Source organism: Tupaia chinensis, unplaced genomic scaffold (genome assembly GCF_000334495.1).
Source record: "Tupaia chinensis unplaced genomic scaffold, TupChi_1.0 Scaffold000619_1, whole genome shotgun sequence".
In the NCBI taxonomy this organism is placed as follows: Eukaryota; Metazoa; Chordata; class Mammalia; order Scandentia; family Tupaiidae; genus Tupaia; species Tupaia belangeri.
In genome coordinates, this window is record NW_006160139.1 from 1,693,965 (window position 1) to 1,705,367 (window position 11,403).

At 39.9% G+C, this 11,403-nt stretch overlaps 1 protein-coding gene across 1 annotated transcript in view; it reads left to right on the forward strand.

The window, feature by feature from the left end:
• Positions 1-11,403, forward strand: part of LOC102477636 (von Willebrand factor A domain-containing protein 5A) — a gene marked incomplete at both ends in the record, with an annotated part of 33,077 nt that extends 21,674 nt beyond the window's left edge. Inside the window, 5 exons of the mRNA XM_014591787.2 lie at positions 2,772-3,059; positions 6,663-6,757; positions 7,581-7,721; positions 8,388-8,518; positions 11,374-11,403. Coding sequence (XP_014447273.2) covers positions 2,772-3,059; positions 6,663-6,757; positions 7,581-7,721; positions 8,388-8,518; positions 11,374-11,403 — 685 coding nt within the window. The remainder of the gene's footprint in view (positions 1-2,771; positions 3,060-6,662; positions 6,758-7,580; positions 7,722-8,387; positions 8,519-11,373) is intronic.

Sequence of the window (11,403 nt, forward strand, 5' to 3'; positions counted from 1 at the left end):
GGGATGTCCTTCCACTTTTTTGTGTCATTTTCAATTTCTTTTTTTAGCTTCTCGTAGTTTTCCTTGTGGAGGTCATTAACTTCTATGGTTAGATTTATTCCTAAGTATCTTATACTTTTTGTGGGTATGGTAAATGGAATAACTTTTTTCATTTCAATCTCAGTCTGCCTGTTGTTCATATATAGAAATTCTATAGCTTTCTGTATATTGATTTTATATCCTGCAACTTTACTGTATTTGTGCATTACTTCCAGAAATTTTTTTCATGGAAACCATTGGTTCCTCTATGTATACAGTCATGTCATCTGCTAATAGAGAGAGGATCACCTCTTATTTTCCTATTTGAATGCCTTTTATTTTTTTCTCTTTTCTGAATGCATTGGCAAGGACTTCCAGTACTATGTTGAAAAGGACTGGAGAAAGTGGGCATCCTTGTCTCGTACCCATTTTTAGTGGGAAAGCTTTCAGCTTTCTCCATTCAGGATTATGTTCACAATGAGTTTTTCATAGATAGCTTTTATCGTGTTTAGAAATGAACCTTCTATGCCGATTTTGCTGCAAGTCTTGATCATGAAGGCATGTTGTATCTTATCAAATGCTTTTACTGCATCAATCGATATGATCATATGGTTTTTATCTTTATTCCTGTTAATATGGTGTATTACATTTATGGTTTTCCTTATGTTGAACCAACCTTTCATTTCTGGAATAAATTCAACCTGATCATGATGTATAATCTTTTTTATAAGTTGTTGGATACGATTTGCTAGTATCTTGTTGAGAATCTTTGCATCTATAGCAGAGATATTGGTCTGTAGTTTTCCTTCCTTGTCCTGTCTTTATCTGTTTTAAGGATAAAGTTGATAGAGATTTCATAGAATGAATTACGGAGAGATTCACCCTTTTGGATCTTTAGAAATAACTTGAGCAGAAGGGACATTAAGACTTTTTGAAAGTTTTATAAAATTCAGAGGTGAAGCCATCAGGTCCAGGGCTTTTCTTTGTTGGAAGGTTATTTATTACTGATTCAATCTCCTCACTTGTTTTGGGACTATTCAGACTTTCTATATCTTCCTGGCTCAATCTTGGTAGATTATATGTGTTCAGAAATTTGTCCATCTCATCGAGATTGTCTTGTTTCTTGGCATGTAGTTGTTCACAGTATCCTCTAATGATGTTTTGTAATTCTACTTTGTCTGTTGTTATATTGCCCGCTTCATTGCAGATTTGAATCATCTGGTTCCTTTCTCTCTTCTTCTTAATAAGTCTTGCTAGTGGTGTATCGATTTTGTTTATCTTTTTAAAGAACCAGCTTTTACTTTCATTTATTTTCTGTATAGTTCTCTTACTTTCTATTTAATTTATTTCTGCTCGTATCTTTATTATTTCCCTTCTTCTGGAGATTTTTGGATATTTTTGCTGTTGCTTTTCCAATTCTCTAAGGCTTGGTGTTAGGCAATCCATTTGCCTTCTTTCCATCTTCCTCTTATGTGCACTAATTGCTATGAACTTCCCTCTTATAACTGCTTTAGCAGTGTCCCAAAGATTATGGAAACTCGTGTCCTCATTGTCATTGGCTTCCATGAATCTTTTTATTTCAGTCTTTACTTCTTCAGTAGTTGTGGAAGCATTCAGGAGTAGATTGTTTAGTTTCCAGGTATTTGATTATTTTTGAGGATTTCTCTTGCAATTAAACTCAAGTTTAATTCCATCATGGTCAGAGAAGATGCTGGATATAGTTTCTATGCCTTTGAATCTGTAGAGGCTTGCTTTGTGCCCTATGATGTGTTCAATCTTTAAGAAGTTTCCATGTGGGGGTGAGAAAAAAGTGTATCTCGTGGGTTTTGGGTGAAAAGTTCTATAGATGTCTGTTAAGTCCATATCTTTTATGGTATTAGATCCCTTCTCTCTTTATCTATTTTTTGTCTAGATGATCTGTTCCAAGTGCATTCCAACAATTAGTATATTGCAGTCCATCTCCCCTTTTAGATCTAACAGTCTTTCGTTCACATACTTGGGTGCTCCTCTGTTAGGCGTGTAGATATTTTTAAGCATTATATCTACTTGAGCTATTGATCTTTTTACTACAATATATTGCCCTTCTTTTTCTCTTCAAACAGTTTTTGTTTTAAAGCCTATTTTGTCAGAAATTAGTATTGCAACTGCAACTTTTTATTGGTTCCCATTTGCATGGAAAAACCTTTTCCCAACCCTTCACTTTCAGTCTATGTATGTCTTTATCCATGAGGTAGGTTTCCTATAGGCAACAGAAAGAGGGTTTCTGAAGAGGGTTTTTGGTGTTTTTTTTTTTTTTTTTTTTTTTTTTTTCCATTCAGCCAGTCTTTGTCTCATGATTGGGGAATTTAATCAGACAAACAAAACCTGAACGAATTTGCCAACACCAGACCAGCTCTTCAAGGAACCCTAAAGAAAGTACTGTTCCAGGAAAACTAAGGAATTAAGAGACAGAAACAAAGGAATAAAAGGCAGCTAAGACAATGGCCAACTTAAAGTCAGGACAGGGCTGGTAACATCGATAATAACATTGAATGTGAATGGATTAAATTCTCCAATAAAGATTCCTTTTCTTAATTCTGGATTCAGTTGTTTCCCTGCATCCACTTTTCCTCTCTGATCTACTGAAGTCTTATCTCTCTCCCTGTCTGACTCTCTCTTCTATCTACGAACTAACTTTCCTTCCTGCCTGTTCAAAGTTCTGAATACAAGGCATGTGATGTTTTCTCTAAGTCTCAGGAATTTTTTTCTTCCAGCTTCACCATTCACCGCCTTGCTGCCAAGTCCTTGATCCAGGCCAAGGACATGGGCAGCGGGGAGACTCCGGCAAGTGATAAAAAAGACGTGTTGAACATCAGCATGGCATCTGGGGTCCTGAGCTCCTTCACGGCTTTCATCGCCATCAACAAGGAGCTCAACAAGCCCGTTCAGGGGCCCATGACACGTAGGGACATCCCGAGGCCCATGCTGTTGGGCGCGCGTGCTGCAATGTCAGCACCCTTATATCTCTGTGGTGAGTTCTGTCTTATTCAAATTCATAAAGTGTAAGAGATCCTGGAAATAGAATATTATTTAAAGAAAAATTTATAAAGTTGCTTTATTTTTCTTGTATTTCTACATGTAGGATTTTTGGCTACTATTAAAGTTCTTTGTTTTAAGGAAGTAGAATATATCCCAGTGGCTGGCAGGTTTAAAATAATTAAAAAGGAAAAATGTCAAAGAAACATTCAAACAGAATACAGTAAGCATTGAGTAATCAAACTGTCTAATCCTAGAACGAATTTATCTTCCTGATAACTGGATGATTAAAGATCACAAAGAGGGATCAGCAGATGGCATAATGGTTACATCATCCCTGCATACCCACGTAGTCAACTACGGTTAGAGCCACACCCAGCAGCTTAAAACTCATGCCAGGCACATGTGCATGTGTGCCCAAAATCCCAAGAGGAGAATGGAGGGGAAAGGAGTATGATGTGGCCATCCCCATGGGGGGTGTGGATATTTCTCACTTATTTTCTCTGTGTTTCTGGTGAGTGCACATACCTTATAGAAAAAATATCTTTAAAAAAAATCACGAATATTTCTGATGAACAGGGTTGTTAAGGAATGGGTATCAATTGCTAAGAATGTCACAGGCCTGAAATAAACTGAATGACTGTAGCAATTAAAAGCTTGAAGATCTGAGTCAGCTAAAGATATCTCCTGGACAGTATTCCACAGCTAGAGAAGGTATGATATGTATATTAGTTCTGGAGGAGGCTTCAAGGTGAGTCCTGTATCTTTCATGCATTTGTTTCTTACATGTTTTCCTGTTTCGGCACCTACCATATATTGGTTATTGCACTTATCACAGAAAATGCAGTAGTGAACAAAATACAATTTCTGCTCCCAGGGAGTGGGGGTGAGGAGAAAGGAGGGGTGGCAAACAGATGACCAGATTTTTAAGATGCTATAAGAAATATCACAACACGGATAAGCTCAACGTGTAAGACAGAAGGCAGGATAGGGATCAGTACAATCAAACACAGTAGGGAGGGAGTAGAAGTTAAAGAATTTTCCCCAAATAGGTGACATCTTACCTGAGATCTAATGGGTTAAGTAAGTTATCCAGGCAAGGAATGAGGAACAAAAGCATTATAAAGATCAGGAGCAGCATCTGAGGAGACCCAGACTTGTGTGTGCCCAAGATCCCGAGAGGAGAATGGAGGAGAAGGGATTGCGGCGTGGGCATCCCCCCTGGGGGGGTGATTTCTCGCTTTCTATCTCTCTGTCTCTGTCTGTCTGGCGAGCCCACATGCCCTATAGCAGAAAAAAAAAAATCAGAGATGACATATTATGGGCTTGAGGCTTGAGGTGGTCAAGTGATGTTGGTTAGGTTGAAAGAGTGACTATCCATATGATATTCAACTTATCAGGATGATAATACGACTGTGGAAGAAGCTCCATGAGCCAAGTCTCAAACTCTTAGATGAATGATGTGGAAAGACCAAGAGACTGGTGAATGACAGTGGTGATAATGATGGTAAATAACACTTGTGTGGGCTTACTCCATACTGGCCCTTCTTCTAAATACTTTTTATATCTTAGGTTAATTAAACCTCATAATAACCCTATATATTAGAAACTGTTATTAACTATTTTTATACTTAAGCATTAAAGAGTTTGAAATATATTTTAAGGGAGACTGAATGAATTACAGAAGGAGACTAATGTTATTGAGTGTTTATAATTATAACTTTCAGACCAATTTAGAGAATGACTTGAGAAGAAGCAATATTTCTAGAGAGACTAGATATAAATCTATTGCATCAAAGAGGAGAATGAAGAAGATTCAGCTGAGGCGACTAGATATAAATCTATTGCATCAAAGAGGAGGATGAAGAAGATTCAGCTGAGGCGTTATCAGGTAATATAAGAAAGAAAATGTGTGACAGCTTATACAGGATCAGTTTAGGGATTGATTGGATATAGAGGCAGTAAGTTACTAAGGATGATACCCAGATTTCTGGTTAAGCAACTGTATGGATGATGATATTATTTATTTAAATAGGGAAAAAGAACAGAAACAACTTGAGGTGGTAAAATGTTGAAATATTTTAGAGCACTTTGAACTTGAGATGCCTTTGGAATATCCATATAAGAATGGATATAGAAGAGTTTGGTGTTCAGGAGTGTATCAAAGATGAAGATAAACATGTGGTAATATTTAGTATCTAGATAATAACTAAGTCATAAGAATGGATGAGATTATACAGGGGTGGGTATAAAATGAACAGAAAGGAGAGTGAGGATGAAACCCTGAAGAATACATAGCATGTAATGGAAGGGCAGTAGAAGAGTCCACAAACAAAAATAAATATAATGAGTTAGGAAGAAAAGAAGTGAATGCATTTTCAAAGCTACAGGGAATTATGATAGAACAAAGGGAGTTATCAAACAATCAGATATTTTATAGAAGTCAAAGTAAAACTGGTAAGAGTTTGAGTTTGTGTCCAAAGACTCCCTACTGATCTTATAATGAGCAATTTCATTGGAGAGGTCAGGAGAGAATCTGCGTTATAGAGCATTACTGAGTAAATGAGGGGCAACATGTATAAACTTAAAAAAGATGTTAGGCTAGAAGGAGAAGAAATAGAGGGTAACAGTTGTAGAGGATGTTATAGAGTTGAGGCAGTTTTTTGTGTATTTTATGTCTTTAAAATCTTAGAATGGGAGAAAGTTGAAGAATGTTGCAATGATAAGAGGAAAGTGCCAATAGAGAGGGTTGAAAATACTAGGGCTGAGGTTGGGGGAGGAGGTAGCTATTGAGTCATCAGAAAATTATGCAAAAATGTATGCAAAAATGTGTCCTGACTTTTCCCATGACCTAATAACAGAGAGAGGTGTGGGAGGACTATCGCAGCAGTAGAAAGATCAGCCTCTGTAGGACAAATGCCTTCTCCCACTTTTTCCAGGAAATGGAAAAAATGTAATGATATTAGATTTCTAGTTTAGCCCAAAAGCCAAGGTTTTGGAGTTTCTATCTGATGCTTTTTCTATAGTTTTAGTGAGTTAGACATAAAGATTAACCAAAGAGCTTGAGAGTGGAAGCAACAGAATAGAGGATTTGAGGAGTGTAAAGGTTTAAAAGAACCAGTAGGATAATTGGGGAGTGGACTGCCCAGAGAGAAACAGAAACATCTGTCAAGGAGTGTTGAGGGGCTAGTTTAGATGGAATACCTTGACCTTTTTAGTTTATGTGATGTATTTTAGCAGTCTTCAGCAGCCTTGGTGCAAGAATGATGGTAGAGTACTGGCCTAACTTCAAGGTTGAGGTTTAACCAGAAGAATGTGTTGAAGGAAATTAGGGTCATGGACTTGGAGACATTGATAAAGGGGTGATAGGTGCTGGATATGAGACTGGGGCTGAACAGAGAGGGGAGCAAAGGTAGGAGGAGGTTAATGGGGGCGGGAGGGGGAGAAGAATTAAGGCCATACGGGCCCAGGTGAGGTCAGAGATCAGATAACATAGGAATCCCTGAGTTAGAAATCAGGAAAAATTTGAGATTGCATTTTAAAAATAGGATTTTTGTGTTCAGTTTAGTATTTTTCAAGTGAAACAATTCTGCACAACTGTGAGGTCCTTATGTCTTGGTAAGCTAAAGGAGAATGGAGCAGAAGCCACTGGATCTGCGGAAGTCAAGATGCTTTGCACTAAGACTTTGGATAGGCCGTCTCCATGGTGCTGAAGTCTCTCAAGGTGATGGAAGCCTTGCAGTGAATGGAAGCCTGTGATCTGGCTCTCAGATCCTTCAGTGGATGATGGGAGGTTGGAGGGTAAACATAGTCAGGACCTGCGGAAGGTAGTACAGTGAGGGTGGAAGAGTAATGGTCTGGATGCAGCATTACAGGAAGAGCTTGCCAACTCCACCTCCCAGCCTGAGTGCCTGGAGTGTGTACACTGAGCAGCAGCCATTTGAGAGGGGTAGGAGAGAACTGTTTTTGGAAGGAAAAAATAGTTTTAAGTTAAGACTTCTTCCTGAGAAAAAATAGTTTTAAGTTAAGACTTCTTCCTGAATTAAAACTAAAGGTGCAGGAAAGATTATTTAGCATGTGTCAGGAGTTTCAGAGCACACAGTAGAAGGTAGAAAAAAGTCTCAGAGAGTAAGGGGATATGCAGGAGATGGGCTCACGAGAAAAGGGTGGCACAGAAACCAGCAGATGGTGTAATGGTTACACTGCTGGACTCCCACATCATGATTCAGAGCCAAACCTGGCAGCTTAAAACTCATGTCAGGCATGAGTGCATGTGTGCCCAAGATCCCAGGAGGAGAATGGAGAAGGAATTGTGGCAAGGCCATCCCCCTGGGGGTAAGTTCTCTTTCTGTCTAGTGAGTATGCACTCCCTGTAGTAAAAATCTGAAAGGAAGGAAGGAAGGCAGGCAAGCAGGCACAAAGAGGTGACGGTGACGACAGAAGCAGATATGGGTGGGAGGGTTTGTGCCTCAAATTAGCAGGGCCATTCACCTACTGCAGAGAGCTTAGTGTGCCTCAGTCTCAATATTTGTTCTGGTATTTTTCAGGTCGTACACGGTCTTTGTTCTATACACCTCCTCCTGCACCCCAAAACAGAAGTGAAATTTTTTATTGTGCGAGCATGACATCTGAGCAAAATGATTATGAGCTCTGTAGACCAATGGCTTACAAGGATGTGTACGATCTAGGTAAGCATTTCTGCAGGACTTTTTCCACTAAAATTTGTCTGTCACACATATAGGACTAGTTCGTAGTAGCAGGAAACGGAAGAAATCCATGTGTCTCAGAGGCCCCCTCCCTGACGTGGGACTGTCTTATTTCCCCACGAGCAGGACCAGTGTGGAGCCTGAGCATGAGCCTGCAGGTAAGATGGGCCTCAGGTTGCTCCTCTGATCCATGCTCAGCTAAAGGGCTAATCTTCAGTGCTTTGCTCTCTTGTGGCTCCCTCTACCCAGGAATCTGTTTGGAAAACATTAGGTAGGAGGTGAGATTTGCCCAGTCCCTCTATTTGACAGGGACAGTGCAACCTCTACAATGTAGGGCCCTGAAATCTGCCACCCCAGGGGTCTGGGTGGCTTCTAGCTTAACACCCTTTGCCTTCTCAGATTACGCAGCTTGCCTGCAGGCTGGAACCTCACTCCACAGAAGTCAGCAGCCACCTTGTTTGGGCCCCTGTTCTCTTGGTCATCCTTCACAAGCTGGGTTTGAACACAGGTCTTTGGGATGCTGTCTGGTGACTTTCTTTCTGTGCCACTCTGCTGCAGCCTTTGCTGAGACTCAGGAACTTCTTTCAGGTATGCTAAGGGGCCAATAACACTGTCATTTTTCATTCACTTCCTTTTTTCTCTACAAAGACTTCGAAGAGAATGGTCTTGTGCAACTGATTTCCCTCCAAAATGCAAACGGTTCCTGGGATCTGAATGAAGATCTGGCGAAGGCCCTAGGGATGAGCTTGGAAGACATGAATGCTGCTTGTCCTGATGAAGTGAGTCATAAGGAAAAAAAGAAGCAAGAAGCACTTTGGGGTGTTTTATTGTTTTGTTTTTATTTTTAGATTTTTTTTGCTATAGGGCATGTGTACTCACCAGATAGAGACAGAGAGAGATAGCAAGAGAAAATGAGAAATCACCCTCCCTACCCAGTGGGAATGGCCATGCTGTAATCCCTTTTCCTCCATCCTCTTCTCAGGATTTTGGACATGCATACACATGCACTTGGCATGTTTTTTTAGGCCACTGGGTCTGAGACTTGAACCCACAGAGTTGGCCGAGTGGGATCCAGCACCTTAACTACCACACCACCTGCCTGCCAAAAACATGTATGACTTTGTTTTGAAGAGGTGAGGTCAGTTGTGAGAATTGAGACAAATCAGAGTCCACCTAAGAAAGGAGAATGTAAGGGTCAGAGGCAAAGTGAGTTTCTGACAGGTATTTTGAATTATGTTAGAGCAAGAGAACATGAAATTAATGGGCTAGCTAGTGGGAGTTGATGGTTTAGAGTGACAGCAAAGGGAAAGTAAAAAATCCTCTCCTACTTTAGTTATATTTCCTGTGACTCATCCTAATTATATAGCGGATATTAAGTGGTGATTAATCTGTGCCAGACACTGGCTAACACTTAGCCCTCATGACATTATTCATCCCTCACATCAATTAAATAAGGAAGATTCTATTCAAATAATGAAAAGGACAGTTTATAAACACTTGGAAGAGAACAGAGGATCACAGAGTTCTAGGTTAGATTCACTGAAGACAAAACATGTGAGAATGCCATTTCCTTCTCTGATATGGTAACCAGGCCAATAAACCAAGAGAACCTAGAGCTCTGGTCCATCTGGCAAAAACATGTATGACTTTGTTTTGAATAGGTGAGGACAGTTGTGAGAATTGAGACAAATCAGAGTCCACCTAAGAAAGGAGAATGTAAGGGTCAGAGGCAAAGTGAGTTTCTGACAGGTATTTTGAATTATGTTAGAGCAAGAGAACATGAAATTAATGGGCTAGCTAGTGGGAGTTGATGGTTTAGAGTGACAGCAAAGGGAAAGTAAAAATCCTCTCCTACTTTAGTTATATTTCCTGTGACTCATCCTAATTATATAGCGGATATTAAGTGGTGATTAATCTGTGCCAGACACTGGCTAACACTTAGCCCTCATGACATTATTCATCCCTCACATCAATTAAATAAGGAAGATTCTATTCAAATAATGAAAAGGACAGTTTATAAACACTTGGAAGAGAACAGAGGATCACAGAGTTCTAGGTTAGATTCACTGAAGACAAAACATGTGAGAATGCCATTTCCTTCTCTGATATGGTAACCAGGCCAATAAACCAAGAGAACCTAGAGCTCTGGTCCATCTGGACTTCTGTAAGGAATTTGGAATATTTTTATGATGACTGTATAGACTAAGTACAACTAATTGAACACCCATAACTCTGGAAAATGAATTGATTTTAAACTTTAAACAGATGTTTGAACCCACCAGGCTCTGAACTCTTTGGAGACCCAGATTCAGATGAAGATATAGACCAACACTTTCCTATTCGTTGGTGACAAAATGGAGAAATAAAGTATTAAAAAGAGAATAAGATCTCCAAAGACCTCCAAAAAACTTTGTAGGTATAAAAGTCAAGGACTATTTTTGGTTCCACATTCCCACCTGTGCAAGAGACAAGAGAAGCAGACTCCTGTCAGAGCAGTTGCACATGACAGTCAGAGGTATTAGATGCCTGGAAACATGTGAATCAGCATACTTGAAGGGAGCGCAGCGGGATGACCTGATAGCTACTGTATTCCTAGCCCATGACTGTAGAATTTAATAAGCACATTTACCTCCAGATGGGACCACTTAAAAGAGACATATTTTAAAAATCATCATGATACTTTCTCTTGGACTAGGCAAGTCCAAGAGATTCTCAATGATGTGATGTAAACGGTCTAAGAGAGAATGAAAAGAACTTAGAAATTTAATCTGAAACAAGGCTACCCAGAGGGAACATGAGAGCTGTTTCTAAATTATATTTATATTGTTAAATTGATGTATTATTTTCAGTTTGTTGATTTATTCCTTCCATGGAGAGAGGGCTCCTAGTGGGGTCTTGGTGTTATGATCCAGCCACCGCCATCCTGGAGCACTGGCAGGTGCACACATCCTGCACATATGGGAAGTCCCTGCAGTGTTCCCTCGGACCTGTTTGCAGATTTCAAAGGCCATGATATAAAAGAGGAATTTCCCTTGGTCTGCAGGGAAATCTCAGAACTGAAGCTGGGAACAGTGGGTAAAAACTCAGGAGAGACTGTTTTCTGCTCTTGGGCTAGGATTTTTCTATTGAGTAATCCTTGTAGTATGACTAAAATCCAAATATCTGGTCTTTAGTTCCACTCCCATCATTTGCTAGAAGACTAAATTTGGCCAAATCATTTCAGTTTTGTATGAATCCGCTTTTAGTATTTCCTTGTTTTGTTTTGTTTGTTTGTTTTTAATGAGGGTTCACATAAAAATTGTAAACTCCCTCTATAAAATGCAAAGCGGCTGTGTATGTGTCCTGCCACAGCTGGGTAGTTCTTGGTCACCATGCTCTAAGGGTTTCTATTACTCTCCTGGTAGTTCTACTGGACTTGACCTTTAAGAACCTCCCACCCTCAAACTCAGTGTATTGTCACAGTGGGGTCTAAGACCTGGCACTATGCCTTGCACACAGATGGTGGTCAAGAGAAAATGGGTAAGTCCATTTAGAAGTTTGGGGGCTGGTAAGTGAGGAGGGAGTGAAGCTGTCTGCCTCCCTGAGGGGCTCCTGTTCCAACTGGAGGCTTCAGGGAAGTCTCTCCCTGTCACAGTGTGTGGATTCTTCAGACTGGGCCACTGTC